General features: G+C 54.5%; 7 protein-coding genes across 7 annotated transcripts; 2 read left to right on the top strand and 5 right to left on the bottom strand.

Moving 5' to 3' along the window:
* Positions 1 to 165: 165 nt before the first annotated feature.
* PHYSODRAFT_469633 (hypothetical protein) lies at positions 166 to 1020 on the top strand (the record flags this gene model as incomplete). Its single annotated transcript, XM_009518973.1, has 1 exon — positions 166 to 1020. One exon carries the CDS (start codon positions 166 to 168, stop codon positions 1018 to 1020), a length of 855 nt encoding a protein of 284 aa, XP_009517268.1.
* Positions 1021 to 1368: 348 nt separating this feature from the next.
* On the bottom strand, positions 1369 to 1734 carry SOL7 (elicitin; the record flags this gene model as incomplete). The annotated part of the gene is made up of 1 exon (XM_009518974.1): positions 1369 to 1734. The coding sequence occupies one exon, from the start codon at positions 1732 to 1734 to the stop codon at positions 1369 to 1371; it is 366 nt and encodes a 121-aa protein (XP_009517269.1).
* A 1177-nt stretch (positions 1735 to 2911) lies between these two features.
* On the top strand, positions 2912 to 3427 carry PHYSODRAFT_388694 (hypothetical protein; the record flags this gene model as incomplete). Its single annotated transcript, XM_009518975.1, has 1 exon — positions 2912 to 3427. A coding segment is annotated over one exon (516 nt), but the record flags the coding sequence as incomplete, so codon positions are not given.
* Positions 3428 to 4238: 811 nt separating this feature from the next.
* Positions 4239 to 6167, bottom strand: PHYSODRAFT_294930 (hypothetical protein; the record flags this gene model as incomplete). Its single annotated transcript, XM_009518976.1, has 1 exon — positions 4239 to 6167. The coding sequence occupies one exon, from the start codon at positions 6165 to 6167 to the stop codon at positions 4239 to 4241; it is 1929 nt and encodes a 642-aa protein (XP_009517271.1).
* An 8705-nt stretch (positions 6168 to 14872) lies between these two features.
* Positions 14873 to 15667, bottom strand: PHYSODRAFT_474155 (hypothetical protein; the record flags this gene model as incomplete). The annotated part of the gene is made up of 1 exon (XM_009518977.1): positions 14873 to 15667. The coding sequence occupies one exon, from the start codon at positions 15665 to 15667 to the stop codon at positions 14873 to 14875; it is 795 nt and encodes a 264-aa protein (XP_009517272.1).
* Positions 15668 to 16358: 691 nt separating this feature from the next.
* Positions 16359 to 17285, bottom strand: PHYSODRAFT_248805 (hypothetical protein; the record flags this gene model as incomplete). Its single annotated transcript, XM_009518978.1, has 3 exons — positions 16359 to 17044; positions 17121 to 17183; positions 17258 to 17285. 3 exons carry the CDS (start codon positions 17283 to 17285, stop codon positions 16359 to 16361), a joined length of 777 nt encoding a protein of 258 aa, XP_009517273.1.
* A 458-nt stretch (positions 17286 to 17743) lies between these two features.
* Positions 17744 to 19122, bottom strand: PHYSODRAFT_404990 (hypothetical protein; the record flags this gene model as incomplete). The annotated part of the gene is made up of 5 exons (XM_009518979.1): positions 17744 to 17911; positions 18017 to 18229; positions 18377 to 18458; positions 18524 to 18704; positions 18783 to 19122. Coding segments are annotated over 5 exons (984 nt in total), but the record flags the coding sequence as incomplete, so codon positions are not given.
* Between the last annotated feature and the right edge of the window lie 4029 nt (positions 19123 to 23151).

Raw genomic sequence — 23151 nt, forward strand, 5'->3', positions numbered from 1 at the left:
TAGTCGACGTATGCCCTTTGTCTTGTTAAACACAACGCTGCTTCAGCTTCCAAGACATGACAGGACCGTGTCATCTTGCCTGCCCGATCTGTGTCCGTCCTCCCTGCTTGAAGTTCGCCATGGTCTCTGCTCAGTCGACATTTTGCAGCGCTTCCAGCAGTCGCCATGGTGGTCGTCGCCGAGAACCTGCCACGCCCCACGGCGTTGAGTCCGCGCCCGTTTGAGTCCTCCAAGAAGATCCGCGTGCTGTGTCTGCATGGCTTCCGCACCAACAGGCAGGTGATGCTGGACCAGACCCGCGGCATTCGAGCGGCGCTGGGGTACGCAGCGGAGTTCGTGCTGCTCAACGGCACGTACGAAGCCCGCGGGACGAGCGACCCGATGATCGAGAGCGCGTACAAGTCCAGCGCCCCGTTCTACGAGTGGTTCGAGAACCAACTGGCCGACGGATCTCCGCTGCTGTACAACGACGCCGAGTCCTCGGCCAAGGCACGGCTTCAAAGTGGCGCTGACAAGGGGGAGGACCACGCTTGGAGCCTCTCGTACAAGGGTGTGGAGCAATCCATGGTCAGGATTGACGAGGAACTCCGTCGTCACGGCCCGTTCGACGTCGTCATCGGATTCTCGCAAGGTGCGGCGCTGCTGACGATCTTGACGATGTGGTACCTGCGCCAGGACGTCCGCTGGTGGAAGCTTGTCATTTGCGTCGGGGGTGTCGATGTAAGTGGGGTCAATGTGAAGTCGCTGTTCCTGGACAAGCAAGGCCGCCGTGTTCCGGTGCCAGTGCCATCGATCCACCTCATTGGCAAGACAGACCCGCTTTATCAAGAATCACAGCGTCTGGCCTTGTCGTGGGCAGACAAAGCTGAGCCCAATGGTTTCAAGAAGTGGATCTACGAGCATGAAGGTGGTCACAAGTTCCCTTCGGTGTCGAAGAACCAGGAGTTCTACGCGGAGCTGGGGCGTGTCATCAAGCAGCACTGCTGCAAGGGCTCAGAGGTGACCATGTGCAAGCTCTAACCTGCAGCCTTGTAGTGGATTAAAAACAAAAGGATGATACCATGTCCAAGGATTAGTGTTTGCTTGCGAGTAATCTCATCATAATGAAAAACAAAAGCTTGCTCAAATCTCAAGTAGCTCACCGGTGTTGCGGGGGATACAATGCCAAAATGGAGCTGAATTTGTTACTTTAAAGCCGGGTCGTAGCATCGAACGTCCGACGAAAACGTTAGTAAGTGCAGAGGTTGAATGATGCGGGAGAACACGATTGACATCAAAACGGAACTTCATTGAAGAGTTCTTACTGCGAGCTAGTCATCACTTTCACACTGCCTACTCGTAGTTTTTGCGTAGCGAGCTGCTCGTCGCTTAAGCCGAGAAACCGAGAGCGGTGCAGTTGGGCAGGAAGCTGTCCGCCAGCTCCAGTACGTTGATCTTCACCGTGCCGAAGTCGATCACGCAGTCCGACGGGTCGAGGGCCAGAAGGTCAGAGATGAGCGAGTAGCAGTCCGACGTTAGGCACATGAGCAGGACTTGAGCCTCCGTGGGGTAAGCCGAGGGCGGGACGAACGTGTAGCCCGACGCGGTCTGGCACGAAGACAGGTACGGGTCCGCGGCAAGGGCCAGGAGCTTGGCAGTCTCCGAGGACGGGCACACGGTGGTCTCGTCGTAGGCGGCGGTCTGCGTGGCGAGGCAGGCGACGGCGGCGGCAGCGGCGTAGGCGAAGGTCTTCATGTTCTTGGAAGAGGAGGGGAGTGGGGGCGGGGAAGCTGGTGTTGGAGCTTGGAGGAAGATTGAATAATGAACTCCTGGTCGAGCCTTGAACCGGAGCTGTTTACTGCCATGAGAGAGCAGGAGAAGAGCGGATAGCTCGCGTCAAACAGCAAACAGTGTCGACGTTGAACGCTCTAGGGGCAGACAGCAGGAAGCTGGAGGTCGAAATGGCAATCGTGGCTGTCATCGACTCGATCGTGGCACACTTTGTGTCGGCTTCAACAATGATGGTGTTCAGACGAGCATTGTTTGTGACTCACAGACTCTGTAAGTCCGCCCAACGCGATCCTTTGAGTGACAACCGTGGCACAGCGTAAAGCACGGCGTGCGCTTGCTGACCTCCCGCACAATCTTGAAGTTAAACTGATTCTGAGTTCACTTGAGACCATCCACTACGAAGAGGAGAGCAACGCGACACTTCCGCCGTTGCAGCATTTCATCTTGGCATTGCCAAGTTGGCAACAAACAGCTCTACGTAGTATGATTCAGGAGCCGCTCAAGGATGAATTACAACAACAATATCGCTGCACACTCTCTCCAACCAAGTCTTCGTCGGTAACGGGCAATGCACGCCGCCGTGACCTACGCAGTGACACAACAGCCGACAACTGCCGACATCCTCGTCACCTGGGCCATTCCAGCGCTATCTGCGTGAATGACCTCCCCCAAAGCTGGTCTTCCCGGCGTATTCCACGGTGCGAGTGCCTTGTTTGCCTGCAGCCCAGTGATCAGTCCACAGTCACCTTGGCGGCAAACGCCCCCAGACAGCTTTCACGTCGACTTGGAGCACCCGATGGCCGTGTGGGGAAAGTCTCTGAGGTGCAATGGAGCTGATCAACCATGCTCTGGCCGTTGTCGCGCGCTCAACATTTTTGGCATGACAACTGCAACTCTCAAGTTGAAGTTGAATTATGTACCAATTGTGTACACACACCCCATCTTATTTACGGGCTCAGATCTCCTGCCTGCAGCCATGCACGCCGTCCTTCACCTCCAGCTAGCGGTCGCGCTGTACACCGTGTACTACACGGTCCTGCTGCACGTACACTCGACTTGGTGCAATGCTGTTGAAGTGCACGAACTGCAACAGCCACCACCGCCACTGTCTGATTACCCCGAGCCGCCATCTCAATTCCAATGCGACTTCGCTCTCCTGCATCCTCGTCGGTACGCTGCCTACCACCTACCACCAGCAACCGACCAGCTCTCTACCAGCATCACCATCGACGGAGTTCTGGACGAGAAGGTGTGGGCCGAAGTGCCGTGGAGCGAGCCACTCCAGGATATTCAGGGCCCTCTCTTCTGGTCGCAGCCGTGGTTCGCCACCAAGTTCAAGCTGCGCTACGACCAGCAGTTCCTCTACGTCGGCGCGTACTTGGAGGAGACCGAGGTGTGGGCCAATGTGTCAAAACGCAACGACGTCATTTTCCACGACAACGACTTCGAGGTCTTCGTGGATGCCGACGGGAGCACGCACAACTACAAAGAGTTCGAGCTCAATGCTCGAAATGCAACCTGGAACCTGTGGCTCAACCGCCCGTACCGAGATGGAGGCCACGAGAACAGCACACGAGTGGACCCTCAGTATGGATTTGACATGTTGAACAGCGGTATGCGCTCGGCAGTGTTCGTGAAAGGCCAGATCAATGACCCATGTACGTACAAGCGACCTGCTACGATGTTGACACTGGCGTTGTAGCTAAGTGTCCATGTGCGTGCTGTGCTGCAGCTGAACGTCTGCACTATTGGACGGTAGAGATCGCCCTGCCGTTGTCAGAACTTGCCTTGCACTCAAAGGCGCAGGTTCCACCTATCGCCAACTCCTTCTGGCGGATCAACTTCTCACGAGTCGAGTGGTCTGTCCATGTTGTCACCGACCGACAGACTGGAAGGCAACGCTACGAGAAGAAACCTGGCTTAAAAGAGGAAAACTGGGTCTGGAGCGCGCAACATGCCGTCGACATGCACCGCCCTGAGTGGTGGGGATACCTTCAGTTTCGCCCTCGAGACGAAAGCCCGCCATCTCTAGCGCGCGAAGATGTTGTGCCGGTCGACCCTGAATGGGGAGTGCGGTATGTCAGTTTCCAGTATTACTACGCCCAACACGCCTATCATAATGCCACGGGGGTGTACACGACGAGCTTAGAGCAGTTGCTTCCGCACTTCTCGTCTCGTGAAGCCATTCAGTGCACCAAGCTACTTGACGTCACTGCCACGAACACTTCGTTCAGCGCTCAGATTGCACTAATGAACAACGCTCAACTCGTTGCCAGTATTGAAGACGACGGGTATATCGAAGTCGAGAAGGCGGAGCTTGCTTCACCACTTGCAGCTATTGAGTGAAGGTGCAGCAGGAAAACACTTTGGTCGATATGAAAAACTAACTGATATTTGACCTCGTTACATGGTGCTTGCTTGGTTGAAGCAACCGATGATACATACAGCTCTTTGTGTTGCAGCCTAAGTTACGCGAAGTAAATCCACATGCTGAACGTGACAGCAAGAGCGGCAATGCCACTGCCGGCAACGAGGACGTTGACCCACATGGGCTTGACAAGCTCCGTGGCATCGAGCTTGAGGACCTTGTCCCAGTGGATCATGTACTTGCGCACGTCCTCCTTCGGAGGGCATTTGTTCTGCGTCAGAAGACTCACCACGACACACACCACCATGGCGGTGACCCACAGCAACAGGGCGAAGTGCTGGAAGTTCATGTAGAAGAAGGTGTTCCAGATGCCAGGCAGGTCTCCGTCCATGCTGTCGTCCTTGATCGTCACGAAGATGAGGCGCGAGAAGCCAAGCAGCCCACCCACAATCATAGCCGAGAACGCGCCGTACACATTCGTCGGCTTCCAGGCGACACCAAGCACGAGCACGATACCAATAGGAGGCGTCAGATAGCTCTGGATCTCGACAATCTGCTCGTAGAGACCCGTTCCGTTGCGCATGATGGGGATCCAGCAGAAGCTCAGCACGGCGAAGACGAGGATGCTCATACGACCGACCCACACGAGCTGCTTGTGCGACGCATCGGGGCGGAACTTGAGGTAGATGTCGTTGGTGATGACCGACGAGCCGGCAGCGAACACGGAGGCCAGACTCGACATCATAGCTGTGATGATACTGGAGATCATGAGGCCGATGATTCCGTGCGGCATCATCTCCGTCAGTAGCGTCGGGTACGCCGCATCGGTGCCGTCCTCAATCTTGCTGAAGTCGAAGTAGATGCTGGCAATAATGCCGGGGATGACGATCAGGAACGGAGGGAGCACCTTGAGCATACTGGCGAACGAGCAGCCAGCCTTGGCGTTGGCCGTGTCCTTGGCAGACAGCACCCGCTGCACGAGGTCCTGATCCATGCACCAGTACCAGATCGAGCCCAGAGGCTGGCCGAAGATCATTCCAGTCCACGGGTAGTCGGGGTCGTCCGTCGGCTTCCAGAGGTGGAACCAGCCCGAACGGTCCTGGTTGTCCAGGTTCTCCCGAATGCCCTCAAACCCGCCGATCTGGTTCACCGAGTACGCGAACACCACGAGGCCGCCCAGCGTGAAGACGCACATCTGGAACAGATCCGTGTACATGACGGCGCGCAGACCACCGGCGATGCTGTACATGGCGCTGAGGCAGATGCAGACGCCGGCTCCGAGGTACAGGTTCCAGCCCAACGTGGCCTGGAAGACGATGGCACCGCCGTAGATACTGGCACTCATCTTGGTCAAGACGTACATGATGACCGTGATGAGCGACAGGTAGTGACGGCACGGAGCACCAAAGCGGTACTCGAGGTACTCCGGAGTCGTGTACACGCCGCAGCGGCGGTAAATGGGGGAGAAGATCCAGCCGAGGCACAGGATCAAGATGGCAGCATACCACTCGTACATGGCCACGGCAATGCCGCGACGAGCGCCGTCGCCAGCCATGCCGATGAAGTGCTCGGCGCCGATGTTGCTGGCAAACAGGGCGCCGCCCACGAAGTACCATTGCATGCCGCGGTCCGCCAGGAAGAAGTTGGACACCTCGTTGACTTGGTGCTCCGGTCCATCCCGAGCAATCAGCGAGGCCGAGGGACGTTGTTGCGAGATCGTTGAGCCGCGCAGCGCGGCCGGTGACGAGCGCGGCCCGCGCTCGTCACCGGCCGGGAGCTTCTTCGTCGGGGTCTCTGCTACCAGGTAGGCGTCTCCGGCAGGTGACTCCAGCGCTTGACCCTCGGTGCGTTTGGTCTGCTTGATGCAGGGGAAGTACTTGGCCAAGTGGCTCTCGCCAGCTTGGATGGAGGCGACGACGGCCACGACCATTGTGAAGAACAGCACCGCCACGATGATGACGATGTCGCCGGCGTTCACCTTGGCGCCGCCAGAGGTGTCGGGCACCGTTTGGGTGTACAGCTCGACCATAACGTGAGCTTTTGACCGAGGTTGATGAACCTGACGTGAGATGGAGAGGAGGGTGACTTGAGTCGCTTGAGCCCCAGGCGGCGGATTCGATAGTGAACCGTGCGGCGGTGACAACAACAGCGGCGGTGTCCATGAATGACTCGGACACAACCGCACCACGTGTTGTAAAGAGGTTCAACTCTGCAGCATACTTCCTGGGATTCGAAGCTCAAAGCCGAGCCAGGTCTCACCTAACCAGCCCAGCGCAACCGCGTTGCAAGACGGGGCGTTGCAGTCATGCTTGCGGATCACCTCAGCGTGTATTTGTACAGGAAGGGGTGAGTAAAAATTTCCTATAGACGTCAAGCAGCTTCACTCACTGCGTCAACTACAGTACACTCCAACATTCGCCACCGCGAACTCGAAGCAAAGTCCAACATGGAGGCGAGCTTCATGTACTTAAGTACTGTACATGTACGGTAAGTCACCATGCGTGTTGGCACATCCTCGCTGTTTTTGCACAACGACATTGCGCTTCACGGCGCTCAACGTTGACCCAGACTGAGTTCTCCGAGATAGAGGCCAGCATCAAGCTCGGTATGGGGAGGGACAATGCCCTGCAGGTCGGATCCCACGCACGCAGTGGCACAGCAACTCCCCAGCATCAATATCGACGTGAGTAGTTCATTCAACGTATCTTTCAACTTGCTTGCATTACCACCATTTTGGTAGGAGCGCGCTTCATTGATCGCCGGGTGTCTCAGGAGCGACGGTCTCAAATCAAGCGAATGTTCTACTCAAAATCAAGCGAATGTTCTAGAAGACGCCGTCGATGCCAGTGTTAGCGCTGCGAATCGTTATCTGCGATGCTGTACGATGCCAACGCAGCGAATTCGCCTGTCTTACAAGCTGACCGTGGTTCTAGAAGCCAGCTTCAATGCGGTCACTTCAAGGAGTTCTTGACAGCGCGAGCAACGACGGGGGCATATGGTAGCAGCACCATGCGCATCTCGATGCTCGGCCGTACCAACGAATTCTCCGATCCAATCGCTGGTCAAGAATGAAGCGGTGGCGGCATTCGCTGCTGGCTACAGTAGGTGTAGTCGCTTGTAGAAACTTCGAGAAGCCCATACATCATGATGATTTTTAAAATGACTAAAATTATATGTTAAAACAAATATATGAACGAAGGAGCAAACGTCCACATCCTCCGAGTCTATTGAGGTGAGCCACCTTTTGAGTCCATATACAGTATGGAAGCAGTTTGCTCGCATATAATCTTAAGCCCGAGTCGTAACTTACGACTCGTAAGGAGCTCGTCTGTATTTACTGACTCATCAGTCCTATAAGCTGCAGATTAATTGTTTACTGACCGAATTACCACCAAATTAAAAAAAATATTTTTACGGTAAGCCTATATTAAATTTAATAAGTACCCGGGAGCTCTAAAGGTCCCAATTTGCTCGTGATTCACGGTATATTGGCAAAAATATTATTCTCGCGGATCGCCAAACTTCACGAGTCGTACTATAGAGTTGGAAATTTGTTATAGTTTGTCAACTCAATTTGAGCGCCAGGTAAGTTTCATGTTATGTACACTCGACATTGATTTCACGATGCTTCGTGCAGAGACGGCAGCCGCCCGCTTCAACGTTGAAGTTTACCATCACCACCACCAAAATGTTAAACGGGAAGGTTGCCTACATGTACTTAAGTATTTTTAATTAACTGTACGAGTAGCTTGCGGCGAGCTGCAGTACATCGTCCGGGATTTCCTTCGATATCAAAAAGTAGTATGCTCCGTGCTGCTGCCAAAAATGCAGTTGCATATGTGGAATTGACGTCCAAATAAGTGAAGATTGAAGTGGTGGCACTGGTGGGCGTCACGCGATCCTTGTATGTAGAGGGCGGTTGCTTGGCAGAAGGCAGCGCGCTGCTTCGCGGTCGATCCAGTGAATACAGAGTACATGTATACGATGTGCAGCAATTACTTCCGCAGAGTGCAAGTGGGTCGGCACAAGCCGCCCTTCACAAATCTGACTCGAACTTCAACTTGCATACTGATGCATGCAGCTGTATGCCGCTGCTTTCACTGCTTTCACTACCGCTACGTGACTTGCCGATGATATTTCGGTAGTTGCAAGATGACCGCACTAGGGATGGTTTTGGATTAGACGCGTAAAGAACGTTCAAAAGGGTCGTTCATGTTTAAAACAGTTTTGAAGTGTCTAAAAGTCCAAAAGTACTTGCCCTCCGCATCTTCCTGTCGAGTATACATTCCCCTGCCACTCCTGCCCTTCACGCACAGCTCGTTCGAGGACAGGGACCTTTCACCATGCACCCTGAACCAGTTGCTGGCACGCTGCCAGCAGCTGCAGCATCCATCGCGCCTCGCACTCCACAGTCAGGGAGGAGAAACCAACAAACTCCAGGATCAGCACCAAGAACGCACCGATCTCCGCCAGCATCAGCGCCGAGAAGCGTCCGATCCTCTCCTGCCTCAGCAGTGAGGCGATCTCCACGCTTTAGGCCGCACTCGAGTCCGACCCAACAGCCCCCGCAGACACCTAGAGTGCTACGGCAGATGGACTTCTCGTCGCCTCAATTGTCCACATCCGCCCGGCCGCCACGTTCTCCAGCTCCGGCCAGCCAGTTGCGAGAATCGCCGATGAAGACGGGGCGCCCGCGTGACGACATTTGGCAACACTATGGCATTGAGCGCGAGAATGGTAAAAAGCATGGGCGATGCAGATACTGCACCACTCTCAAGAAAAATGGCAAGCCGAGCGGTAATTTGCTAAAACATTTGATCAATCCAGGCCAGTGCCCTAGTGTACCTCGCGAAGTGCAAGTTTCGCTTCGGCCTGTGGATATTCCCGATCCGAACCCAGCACCAGCTAAGACCGCCCCTCCCCAAGCAGCTGAGCTGAGTCATGACGCCTTCGAGATGGCATTGGCACGTGTTTTCTTCGTCTGTGCACTTCCATTTATGCTCATAGAGGCTCAGGTATTCCGAGACTTTATCGCCATGGTGGCTCCTACAGTGAAGGTGCCTTCGAGGCACAAACTCAGCGTGGTTCTTCTAAAACGTGTGCGAGATGAGATGCGCGTGAAAGTTATCAAGTTGATAAACAAGCAAGTCTACGTGTCGCTAGTTACGGACGGATGGAGCGATACAAATGGATCGAGTATCATCAATTTCATGGTAGTGGCGCCCGGCATGCCTTCGTTGTTCTGGTCATCATGGTCGACAAGGTCAGAGCAGCACACAGCTGCGTACCTAGTAGGTGAAATTGACAAGGTCATCTCATCTATTGAAAGTGCCACGACCGCACACGTCGTTTCTGTCGTCACAGACAACGCAAGAAACATGAGTAGTGCTTGAAGTCACATCCAGGCACGACGACCCAACGTGGTGAGTGGCGGCTGCTCCGCCCACGTGCTCAACCTGCTCATGCAAGATGTGTGTCGCTTTCCTGTAATTCAAGCGGTCAGATCATGAGCTGTGGCTGTTACCTGTTTCGTTCGAGATCATTTGGCTCTACTTGATGAATTCAAGGCTCTGCAGCAAGGCTTACGCGATACGGGTCTAAGCGCAAGAAATCTGGTGTTGCCGGGTGTTTGCATGCTTGCGCAGTGTGTTGAACAGTCGTGAAGTACTTGAAAAATTATTTTTGAGTTCCGAGTATGAAGAATTCCGCGATCGATATCGTGCAACTGCGCCAAACCGGAAGAAACTTCGCTACATGATGGAGCTCGTTCGTGACAACAGCTTTTGGGACAGCTTGAGGACCATCGTACGTCTGTTGGACCCTATAATTGAAGCACTAAGACAGCTCGAAGGTGACAACGTGTTTGTGTCGGGGGTTTATAAGTGGTTTCGATGGCTACGGTATCACACCGCGTACGGCGTCACCTCACCTGAGCAAGATGATGAAGAGGCAGTTGATGTGCCTGAGCCGTCTGAGCAAGCTGGCGTGCCGGGACCGTCTGAACATGAAGCTGTTGATCAAGCTCGCCATGGAATCGAACTCCTTAGTAACTCAGTCGATCTTTTAGCGCCCACCAACTCCGCCGGATCGCCGCCCACAGCGCCAGCCGAACTGCAGTCTGCACCAGCAAGCGAAACTTCCCCTGAAAGTACGTCACCGGATGATGAAAATTTATTAGCGGGAGGTGATTACAGACGTATCGATGTTCCGCAGCTCGAGGAGCTTCAAGAATTTTTTCGTGACAAGATTCGAAGTCGATGGAGCTATGAGCACTCCAACGCGATGAGTATCGCATTCTTGCTCGATCCATCGACGGATATAGATGACTTCGTTGGCGCTGATGATGAAAAAGTTGATGACCAGGTGTGTGAAATGGCGAGGCGGTGTGGCTTGTTCACGCCAACCGTGGGCGCCCCCGCATTTACTGCAGAGGTCCTTGCGTTTAAGAGTAAGAAGCGGCGGGGTGGTAAGGCGATGCGTGAGAAGTATTCAATGTCAAGTCCGCGGGATTACTGGGAAGGGAAGAAATCTACTGCTTCAGAAGATAGCACAAATTGTGTTCGCGATCCCTACTTCGTCGGCTGCAAGCGAACGGGCTTGGAGTATCTTCGATCACATACACTCGAAGCGGAGGAACAGGCTCTCAGTGGCAAAAGTTGAGATGCTTGCATATGTGTATATCAACTATGGTACGATTCGAAGCGATTCGATGGACCTTGCCCGTCACCAGTCGCGTCCAGAAAGTGTAGATGCTGATGGTTAATTGCCATCGAATAATACATGATACTACGTTTTGAATCTGTTTTTATTTTGCTGACCACTAAGATGTACGTAGTGCTAGTTCACCAAGAAGTTTGCTATTGTGTCGTACAGCGGCAATCCCTCATCGTGCAGCATTAGCAGCCGATATGATCGACGCGCCTAAATGTTGGCAGCGCGTCGCGGCATCTATCACTTTCTTTGGCGTGCATTAGACCTGGTCCTGTCGCTGCTTGTGCACAACGAGCGCGATATGCTCGAAGAAATCTTGAACTCCGCACTGACCTCAGCGTCTCACCGAGACCGACTTGAAGTTTTTGCTTGTGGGCACACCCACGATACCCACGGTAGCGCTGACGCGACTGCCGAGAAAGGAGCGCTCGGGATCTGTTCTCTCGATTCAGTTCTTGACCTCGGTTGCGAAAAGCACGCTCTCTTCATTGGTCTCGGTGGAAGCGGCAGCCATCTTCTCCTTCTTCTGCTCGCTTGGGTCGCAAAGTCGGTCGGGCTGGACCTCCTTATTGGCGCTCGGCTTAGCGCTCTTGATGATGCACAGGTTCCCGTTGTCGCGGTGCACCCGCAGGTGATAAGACTTGGCGCCCTCGGGCACATCGATGACGTCGTGCTCGAACTCGAGCTTCTGGCTGTAGTCCTCCAGCTCCACGTCGACGGAGCTAGCCTTGAACTGAATCTTCGTGTTCATCTCGCCGCTGGCATCCTGACAGGCGTCGGCCGAGAAGTCCAGGTCACCCGAGGAGTTCAGGTCCAGGGCCTGTTCGCCGTCGACGCTGTAGTCAATACCCTCGCCGGCATCCAGGTCCTCATACAGGTCGCCCTCGCCGGCGAGGGCCAGCTCCAGATCCTGCTAGCTGAAGATGTTGGGCTGCTTGACGCGGTGGATGCGCGGGTCGTTGGCGAGCGCGCGGTCCACGAGGCTGGCCAGACGGGCGTACTCTTTTTTCTTTCTTGGCCGCGGCCTCGTTCTTCTTGGCCATCCAGCGCTTGTGGTCGCGGTGCTCGGCCGAGTCCACGTCGTGCTCCGAGTTGTGCGTGAAGACGCGCCACGAGTCGAACTTGTTCGAGAAGTCGTAGAAGGCGTAGACCTCGTCGATATGGAGGTCGTCGCCGCCCAGCGCGGGCGCGGGCTTGTTCTCGCTGAAGCGCGCGTTGGCCAGGAACACGGGGCCGTAGAGCTAGTAGAAGCTCTTGCCCTCGTCAGCGGGGTCGTTCTCCTTGATCTTCTCGTAGCCCGCACTCGTCAAAGTCGCACTGCGAGTCGTACGCGCGCTTCTTCTGCGGGTCTATGGGCGTGGCGAAGGCCTTCTGCACGGCCAGGTAGTTGGGGTCGTTCTTCGTCTTGCCCGTCTTGCCCGGGTGGTGCTCGATCAGCACGCGGTGGTACGGTACGCCTTCTTGACCTGCTCGTCCGTCACGTCGAAGTCGATGTCGCTCAGCCCCAGCTGCAGCTCCAGGAAGTTCTTGCCGCGGATGCTGCGGCGGTACTTGCGCAGGATGGACTCCTCCTACTTGCGCACCGCGTCGCGCGCCTTGGTGGCGTCGTCCAGGTCCTCGCAGCTGGCCCAGCAGCCGCGGGCCATGTTGCGCGCGCGCTTGTTGAAGGCGCGGCCTACGGCCTCCACGCGCCTCTGCGCGAAGTAGCCGCCCAGGCTCAGCACGACCTTGGGCTCCTTGAAGTCCGCCGGGGGCGTCGCAGCGACAGCGTCAGCGAAGACATCCTCACAAGTCTCTCCTTGTGTCGGGGGCCGTCGGAGCCGTCCAGCACCACTCGGCGATGTCTGAGCCGTGCAGCTCGTACATGTCGTTCGTCGTTCTTTGTCGGGGGAGGGGGTGCTGCACCACATTGGGGCGCATCCGTGATCGTGAGGCAGCGTGCGCGCGGTGGCCGTGGGCGCAGCTCCGACAGGTCGCAGGTCGACAGCGTCAGCGTTTTGCAGGGGTGTCTAAAAGTGTCTAAAAGTCACTAACATTATACGGGCCCGTGGTTGATAATATTCTATCTGATAGTTTGGGACAGTTTTGGATTTTGAACGGAATTTTGGACATTTACAGAAGTCTTTGGGACCGTTCAGAACTTGTCCAAAACCATCCCTAGACCGTACTGTAGCTACAAGCTGGCGAGTGTGTCGTGTGGAAGCGCAAAAGAATGTAAGTACACAACTAATACATAGTCCGCCTTATTCAGAGTGAGTTAGATATTACACTCATATACACTAAGCTATGTATGTCCCACCTACAGTTTGAAGTTTGAAGTACTGTATGGTGCATACAGTACTTTACCTCTCAACACCAGTATATTCAGCATCAGAATCGCTAAGGATAAGTTCAACGCGGCCTGGCTTTCCCAGCACCTTGGTCAAAATGACTCAACTGCAACCACAACGCACCGATCGATGTGACGATGTTGTGAAGGTATCTTGCTTGGCATCGGGTGTGGCACACCGTGTGCCGCAAATAAAACCAGATCATGCACTACTATGTCTCTCATCTGTTGCAACAGCGGCGCTGTTGCACTGCAACTTGCAGCGTTTATCCACTGTACGGCGTACAGTGGTGTCGAACGGATCATTCGTCGAGCAGAAACAGCACGTGCGCTGCTGCGAGCGCCGACTTCGACGATAATGTAGACATCTCGTGGAGCTTTGCAAGTAGCGCCTGCGTTATCTGAGCATCGAGTTGGTCGAACTGCCGTCGATCGCTTTGTTTGACGTCTGCTGCCCAATGCTGCAGCCACTGCAATGCCAGCCATACATCGGGTGAATCTTCGGCGTCCTCGCGAGTATCGCCATCTAGGAGCGATAAGAACGCAGTGCACAACGCATTGCGCGCCAGTCTCCATGCAAGGAGTCCCGACGATCGTCATTGTACGTCGTAGTAACTCCAAGTCGTCTTCGACTATACAGAGGCGAAATGCCAACTCGAACTCATCACATTGCGCCGCTTCCAATGCGGCCTCAGCGCGAGTAAGCTCGAGGTTGCTATCACGGTCGTCGTCGTTGCCCTTGCTATCACTTGGGATCATGGTGCTGTTGTGGCTGGTTAGTGGTTGGCTGTCGCCCTCATCATCTGCGGACGGCTTGATGGTTTGGAGCGATCGGCGCTTTGGAAGGGATATCTGAGGGACGTCTTGGTGCTGGGTGCGTCTCGCTCGCATCTGCGCTTTTTGTTTCGCTGCAAACTGTTTCAAAGTTGCGACGGCTTGCAATGCTCCTGCTGCCGAGGTGACTGACCTCGTAGGTGTGTCAACTTTTGCTGCTGCCAACGCGACTCGATGCTGATTCGAGCTTTTGCGTTGCACTTTGGCTGGTTGCTCTACACCATTCTTACTCTTGTACTTATCATTTTCTGGGCTTAAGTTTTCTGCTTCATCACCGTGTTCTGGAGCAGCATGATCCATGAGCTGGTCGGTAAAGATCTCATCGTCTTGAATTCGATCCTCAGGCCGTGACAATGCTTCAAATGCAGTTTCGAAATCTGCCGCTGGGTCTCTAGTTGATTTATGGGCTGCGTGACTGCGGGCAATTCTCCCATGCGCAGTGGTGTTGGGACCTCGCACTGGGTCATCTGTATCGGAAGGGTTTTCGTGCGATGGCAAGGCTTCGTCTCCCGCCACAGAATCACCGAAGCTTGGTGTACTTTCATCCGCTACCAATTCAGCACGAAGTTCGTCCGCGCTATCATCCACAGCAGGTTTATGAGCATCTGGAGCATTAGCCGCCGTAGGTCGCGCCCACCGTTTGCCACTAAACGCGTAGCTCGGAGGATTTAGTGGCACGAAATCATAGTAAGCACCGGTGTTGGGACGCCCACCACTGGTTGCTTGTGGGAATAATTTCTCCAAGTGTTCGAATGCCATAGCTGCAGGGATAGCAGCCTCACGAACCACTGATACAGAATCATGCCGGCCAGCTAAGACGAGAATCTTCAGTCGTTCCTGAACAAGAACACCACCAACAGTTAAGCCGAGTCTAGGATTTGGACATCCAAGTCATGCAGGGAACGTACCAACTGCGATTGAAAGTACTCTTTTGCCACGTCAACTGCCACACACCAAGCAGCGTCCTGCAGTGCGAATATATCTAGCAGCATCGTCAATAGTTCCATGCCGCGCTTTCGTAGCATCCAATCCTCACGAGGTCCGCACTGGAAGGAGTCCTCGATGGCTTCGTATATCGATGCGATATGCGGAGCGAAGTAGCCACCCAATTGAACGAAAGAGGCTTTCTCGTGGGCCTCACGAGCGAGCTGACATGCGGACTGCAGCACAAGGAACAGAGGCGAAAACGTGGCAAACATCGTACTACCATCTAGCTTGTCAACAGTATCAGCTAGGAGATTCTTGAAGAACGGGTGGATGCGTGTGGCGTGAGCTAGAACTGTACTTGGTCCTGGCACTGATACTCCGTCAAAATCAACAGGGTGGAGCAGACCACAGAGGCATCTCGTGGCAGCTTCACCAACCGCATTAGCTTCTCTAGCAAAGACAGCAGCGATCGCTTCGAACGTCTGTTGAATGCTGCTATCCCCGCGCTGCTTGCAGGGTGAGGCGCCGGGCTGGCCACTAGGGAGTGTTACAACAGGGCATGGCACAACGTACAACGCAAGCGCGGATACTAGTACCACGCAGGCATCGGTCGTCTTGGCGTGGCCGTCACGGAGGCGAAGGCATGTGTTGGATAAAATTCGCGGCAACAGCTTGGCTGTTTGCACTGGGTGGCATCTGCAAAGAGCTGCGATGAGCAAGACCAGCATACGTCGGGTTGACGAGCGACCGGGTTTCTGCAGAAACATTACGCCCCCGAAGCTTTAGTAATGCTAGTTTACTCGGCCGACAAAGCAACAACTAAGCGAAGGTCTACCTTGTTCTTCTCGATCGGAGCATACGCTTCCTTCACCAAACTCGAATCAAGTACCTGAAAAGTTTCACTAGAGCATGAACACATGCAGTTAGAGACTATCACCCTCATCTACTTGCGAAGTTGTTAGATTTCTTACATGAGCGTTGCAAAAGCTTGTTGCTGAGTATCTCGGTCTTCGAGTCGGCCGATTTGAACGTTCAGATTGCACATCTCCTGGGCTTGACGCTCCTTTGTCTTGCGATTTTGCTTCATCTTCTTGATGGTTCCTTTGGGGCTCAAACTACCCTGCGTAACCTCAACACCGCCAACCTTTCCAGCATGCCCCAACCTTCGGTGCTGGAAACTCGTCTCCATCATTATGAATGCCTGCGAGTAAGTAAATGCCTGAGAATCAAATGAAAATCTTGCGAGTGCGCCAAAGTGCATCCACGTGAGAAGCTTTCTGATACTAAAATACTCGCGTTGGCCTTGGTGGTCAATTTACCAAATATACCTCGTCTTGGCGCAGGAACGCAACCTAATCGTCCGCATAGCGACACTTTTCCTAGATCGCTGTAGTCATCGCGATGAAATAACCCCCTACGTCAGCCGAAGTACGTGCTGAGCTGAGAGAGTGTGTCCATGTCCGACAGGTCATCCGTGCAGATGCTGGAGAAGTCGCTGCGCTGGGACCACCACATCGGCGAGCTGAGGTCGTGGTCGCTCCACTCATCGGAGTAGTCAAACACGTCGTCCCACGAGGTCTCGTCGGCGCTGTTTCCGGCACCAAAACTCTCTTCAACTTTGAAAGCTTCCGGGACGTCGAAGTTGGGGTGGGGCAGGACACTCGGTGCGATCATGACTTCCCAAGACTGCGAGTGGGAGTCCGACAGACTCAATCGAACCTCCAGCGGCTTCAGTGTCGAGCTGTAAGTGACGTTAGGCATCGTCATACCCCCTGCCTTACTAGATACCGCCGAGGTGTCTGGCTGCAGCATCTCCTTGATCTTTAGTGGATTACCCCGGACGAAGCAGTCGTGGTGGTAGATGACGTACTCCCAGCGAAGTTCCTCTCTGCACTGGAAGTTGAGCGCCTCCAGCACCTGGTGAAGCGAGCAGACCCTCAGCCCCAGCCACGTCTCGAGCCGCGCCTCACTCGTCTGGTGGACGACGAAGTGGACGCCGTCCTCAAGCCACGCGAGCGAATCCCCCTCCGTCTCGTTGTCCAGGAAGAAGTGCAGCTTCTGCAGGAACGTCCTCCAGCTCCAGTCGACGCCACTGCAGCCCTCATCTGTGCAGGCGGCAGGCGGCGTTGACGTTGACGTTAGTTCCCCATCCAGATGGCAGTTGGGCTCTCACGCTCTGACCGTCGCGCAGCAGCTTCAGTTGCTTGTTGCGGCGACGGCGCTCGATGTCGACGCTGTCTCCTGCTGCAGAACGGTCGTTGAGTCGCCGTGTACACTGTGCAGAGGGCCAGGAAGCGCCACAAGCAGAGGAAACGCACCGCTCTCTTCGCGTGCTCGCCGCCCCATGCTCCGCTGCGGTATCCGCAAAATGCGCACTTCAACTTCAACTTCTCCTTGTGCAATTCAGAATCGCGATTCAACCATGAATTGAAAGAAGACGATTCAAGATCAGAGTCATGTCCTCTTCAACTAATCAACAGCATTCGCCCTGAAACGCGCAAGTACCAAACCTGAGCAGAAGCAACCAAAACCAATAAGCCAACTACGGCGAACGAGCTTAATCTCGAGTAAAATTGGCGATACCAAGAGTAACACACCAAAAAGAGGCACTACGAGTAATCCCAAACAACTAAAGCCGAGATACGAGTATTCAGAAATTGGGTACGAATGAAGTATTGCTAACAACGAAGAACTGTGAATAAAATGTAACGAAACGTGTATTGTTGTCTACGAAAATGGATCGTAGGACTCGATATGCAAAATGAAAAAAATGCAGCACGTTCGAGTTGTTCTCGCCAGCCATTGATCGCCACGGCTCCAGCAACATCTGCACCATGGGTGTAGGCCCTGTTAAGACACTCGGCTAACTCTTGGCACTCCAGCTTGACTTGCGCACCGTTGGAAAACTTCGTCATCCAGAAGAAGACGCCGTTGGTCTCCCCCCACGAGATCCCCTTTCCCAACAGAAACTGCTCCACCTCACTACCGGAGTCGTCGGGAACTTTGAATTCCTTCATGAGGTTCCAATGTAGGGGTCTGGCAGGGTACTTCAAGAACTCTCGAATCAGCACGTCGACGGAGAATCGGTGAGTGTTGTCTCCGCCTTCTGTGAGCGGACCCACGCGCTTGCGCTGCCCACCACTTAGCTTTCTCGTTGGCAACGCCTTTAGCATCCCTTGAATGCTGATCTCCTTCTGCAATGTCATGGCAGTGACGACATGGGAGCATTGCCACCCTGTTTGATAAAACAGGGCGCAGTCGCACACATACTTCTTCCGAATCGCCTGAATCTAAAACCGCAGTGACAGTGTCAGATTCAAATCGCCTAAGTGTGCTACTACCACATATCAAACTGAACGTACTGTTTGGGAGGGGATTGATGGTGCAGCCGTTATCATTCCACCATCGAGCAGTGGATCTCTGCTCAGTAATCGAACTTGGTGAATGGACAAGCAGTGCAATTCCACCAGGTTTACAGTCATCCCTGGCGGTAGTTTGCCGTTGATGGAGTTCCTGTAGCTGCCAAAATGAAACAAATAAATAGTGAGCTTAATAACTTTGACTCGCACAGCTGTAATACTCACATTGTGGCACGGTCGCGGTTCAAAACAGCACTGTGAATGTTCTTGGGCGATACCACGAACTTGGAAGCGTTAAACAAGAACGCCTTCACAAACTTCGCCCGTGTGTCCTTGATCATGTAGTGATTAGACTTCTCTTGGACAAGCGTTTGCGCGCGCGCTACTACACCACTCATGAACGGACCTAGAATGCACGAGATACACGAATAATAAAATCAATCGGTACACACCATTAGCAAATGATCAACAAACGTCATCTTACCTTCCGAGAAGTGGTTTAGAGCAGGGCGAGCCGGCTCGCTTTCTTGGAGACCAAGAATACGAGGAATTGAGTCGTTCAAGACGACCGCTATACTTGCCCGAAGCGTCCCGACACACACCTTCTTGATCACGCGGTGATGAGCCTCAAGGGCATTCTGGGACGGTGTAATGCCTGCGGCGGCGGCGACGTAGAACCAGTTCCCCCACGTGTCACCCAAGTAAATGTCCTCGAACCACTTGGCGTTGTCTCGCTCGTTTTGTTGGATCCAAAACTCGAGAAAGAGTTTACTGAGCGCCTTGAACTGCTTGGCCGAGCGAGCTTTACTGAGATAGCGAATGTCCCGTAGCACGTTGTCTTCGTAGAACGCAGGGTCCTTGAGTAGCTTGATCTTCTCTCGACTTTTCCGCACGAGGTGCGGGTAGCAATTAAGGAGAATTACATCAGGCCAAACCTCCTTAAAAGCGTTCGCAATGCCTTGGGTAGGCTGCCATAAGCAAGGGCTAAATCGACTCCGAAAAACAGTCGGGTAAAGTGCTTGGCAGTCCGAAAAAGCGTTGCGTACGCCGTCTGATGCTCTGTCTTGACAAACATATACATCCAAGGGACAAATGTTTTGGAGTACTGTTTTCACGAATAGTGCGTCGTGTAGGTCCCAAAGTCTACGAGGGTCCATCCACCTACAAAAAGGAGAAAACGGTCAGCTAATGCACCTTGTGTGGAGAAGTGCTGAATAAGAATTGTTCTCCGAGAAAGGCGGCAGGGTCGATCGACTGGAGGCGTGGGAGATCGGCGATCAAGAGACAGGCAGCAAGGATCTACGGATCAGAAGGAGTTCTTCGGGAGATCTCAGGTGGTCCGATGACGCCGGCGCGTAAGGCAGGACATGTGGCAAGCCGGATTGTGGGTGATCGTGCCCGAACCACGGCGTGATTCGTGGCCGACCCAAGTCCAGATCGACGACAGAACCCGCGGATCTGAGATGGCCGAGGACAGAAGGTGATAGATCGGCGGCGCATGGCAACCGGCATAAATCATCGATCGGGAGTGGATCGCCGATCGGGATCGACGGGTCGATCGTGGATCGGGAGCCGATCGTGGGTCGCCGATCGGGGCCGATCGCCGATCAGGGCCGATCGTGGATCGACCAGGATGGGACGCACACGGAGGACGAAGTCGGGGCAAGAATCCAGTAATCGTGTGGTTGTTGGAGGGTAAGCAAGATGGTAGCATTAGGGGGAGACCAGCTAAACATAAATCAGAGCAGAATTTGCACCGAAGACCACAAGTCCCATCAAGTCACCAAGTCCCAGGAACTACATTGGCCTCGGCAGCGTCGACACTTTGGGTAGTGAACTAGCGGTACGGTTAAGACTGGATTAATACATTGGCCAGCTTGACCTACTGTAGTGATCTATCTCTTGTGTGCAAGTCCGCGATCGACCGGGTATTGGTGCTTGGCCGGCGATCGTTTCTCCTCTCGATCAACCTCGATCCCGCTATAGGAAGCGGCAAGCAACTCAGGAAAGGAAGGAACACACCCGGAAAGGCAACCACAGGCCTTGGATCAACTCCAGGCCGACCGATCGCAGCGAACAACCCTCGATCGGAGCGTATACTCGGACGCAGAGCGAAGACTACCGCGCTGCTCCACAAACTATCCCCGCGTCACGCCAAGACACTCGATCTTCACCAAGTGCTGCATCTTCGGAGCCCCGAGAGAGCAGATCCAGCCCGCCGACGGGTACACAAGGTGAGCAAATGTTCAGCCGACCACGGATCGTTGGGGGACCTCCTCCGTTAGTCGGTGTCTGGGCGCTGGTGGGAAGCTTGATCAGGCCTTAACCTGATTATGGCCGATCCCGCTACACCACAATGGTGCGCGTGCCTGGATTTCTTGGGGACTACGGATTTCACCGTGAGTCCGTAGAAGATGCGCAAGTGAAGTAAGAACCAGGGGAAGAGGCGTCGTCGGATATCGGATCGACGAAGACGCTGCTGAACAAAACGAGATCCGCGGATCGACAGAGTGCTCGGAGGACTTCTGTCGACGGAATCGAGGGCGATCTGGAGACAGATCTAGAAGACAAACCTCAACATCCTCCCCAGGTCCCTTCGGGGACCCCGGTGGATCTTGGTGCGAACCGAGATTCACTAACAAAACAAACTAAGGCGGGGCCAGACCGATACGCGTTCGCTGACTCGCCGATCAGGCTCGATCCGGGCTACCTGGACGCGATCGCGGACAAGACCCAGATCGTGAGGAAGAAGCTGAGAGCGCCAGGCTTGGACGACGAAGATCCCAGACCGTCGGCGCTCGACTGGTCTGAGGCTGACCTGGATCGTCAGTATTACTTGAAGGAACCGCGAGATTTCTTGCGTCAAGATCCTGTCATGGTGATCGTGCGGCCAGAGCAGATCGACGACCCGAAGGGCCCAATTTCGGCCCCCCGAGTGACCGATCGAGAAAAGCTATGGGTCACCCGTGGAGATCGTTGGGTGCCAACCGTGGTCCGAGGACCCGGCAGGATCAGATATCTCCAGGTTACCAACATCAGTGACAAAGATCTTGTCTTGCATTGGAATGAACGGATCGGGATGTGGCTGGCCGGAGATCGGATACCCCGGATCCCAGGATATGTGTCGATCGGATCTCGTCGATACATGGAATGGCAGAATCTAGCCTTTCAAGCCACGATAGATGACCGGCCGACGGGCCAGGGGGCACCAGCGGAACCTTCAGTACCTGCCGTCGAGCGACCGATTTATCCAACGCCCCGAGCCATTCTCCAGAGACGCAAGGTATCCCCGATCGTCGATCAATCGACGGGTCCACCCGATCCACCAAGCGAACCGGAGGCAATGAGCCCTGATCCGGGGGTGGCCGTCGTTGATACTCCTAGATCAGGAGGCAGACCGTTGCAGGACGGTGATCGCGTGACAGATGAGTCGGGGTCGTCAGCTTCAACCGTCCTCGTCGGAGATCCACCAGACCCACGGTCGGATCGTGTTGAGTCGGTGTGTGAACCTTCCCGATCGGAGGAGGAATGCCCTCCAAAGCGGAAACAGGTGGGGCTGGACTCCCAGCCTTCGCCGATCACGGATCAAGCGTATGCACCGATAGATGACGCGAAGCCGCAAGATGATCGTGCTGGCGATCCAGAGGGGAAGCCAGATCATGTGGACTCCGGTGGTAAAGCAGCTGAGAAAGGCAAAATCGTGTCCCCTCACTTGCCATCGGCCGATCTGGTCGACGGTTGTGCCGTCGAACCAGATCTTGGGGGCGGGAGTACCGATCGGACACACCCTTTTGCGGTCTTAGCTGTGGAACAGTCGAGATCAAGTGACGATACAGCAGTCGACGGTGTTCCTGCATCTGAACGACTGCCGCAAGTGGCTGAAGACTCGTCGAACGTTGGAGGGGATCAGCTGGAAAAGGAGGCCAAACCCACTTCAAATCGGGACGACCTCATTGCATCCGAACCAGACCGAGACGTTGGCGCTGACGATCAGGTCCATTACCACGAGGGCGGGAATCTGTCAGCAGAAGAGGTCGAAGGTGAATTAGCTGTGCTTCCTGAAAACGTGATCTCGACGACGGATGAGGTGAAGATCGATGATATCAAGGTGGGAGATCTGGAGTTCAACACCCCAGAGGAGATCGATAGGCTGCGAGAGAAGATCTGGCACAGGAATCACCTGTTGATCGGCAAGGGCAATGCACTTCCCCCAGCAGCCCGGGGCGTCACCTGCGACATCGACGTGGGCGACGCGAAGCCAATCGCTCAACGTGTCCGGAAAGTTGCCCCTCAGTTCGTGGAGAAGGTGTCCGAGCTGATCAAGGGATTATTGTCAGCCAAGATGATTCGGAAATCTCGATCACCGTGGGCCTCGCCGATTGTCGTGATCATCAAGAAGAACGGCGTGGATATCCGACTCTGCATCGATTATCGGCTCGTCTAACCAGGCTGATGGTATATCCGATGCCCTTGATCAACGATTTGCTGGAGAATCTGGATAAGGTACTCTGGTATTGCTCTTTGGACATGGCTAGTGGATTCTGGGTGGTGACAATGACCGATCGAGCTCGTGCGATCTCGGCCTTTATCACCCACATGGGTCTGTTCGAGTGGAACCGGATGCCGTTCGGCTTGAAGAACGCTCCTCAGATCTACCAGCGACTTCTGGACGACGCGTTGTATGGGTTCACCAGGATCCCACGATCGTCGGACTGTGAAGTCACTACGGACTTGGTCGAGTCAGGAGAACCAGAAGATCCGGGCGTCCATCAGTGCTAGGTCGCAGATCGTACATTGACGACATTTTGGTGACGACCGGGTCATGGGACGAGCTGTGTGATCGCGTGGATCAC

Source organism: Phytophthora sojae (assembly GCF_000149755.1).
Source record: "Phytophthora sojae unplaced genomic scaffold PHYSOscaffold_1, whole genome shotgun sequence".
Classification (NCBI taxonomy): Eukaryota; Oomycota; class Peronosporomycetes; order Peronosporales; family Peronosporaceae; genus Phytophthora; species Phytophthora sojae.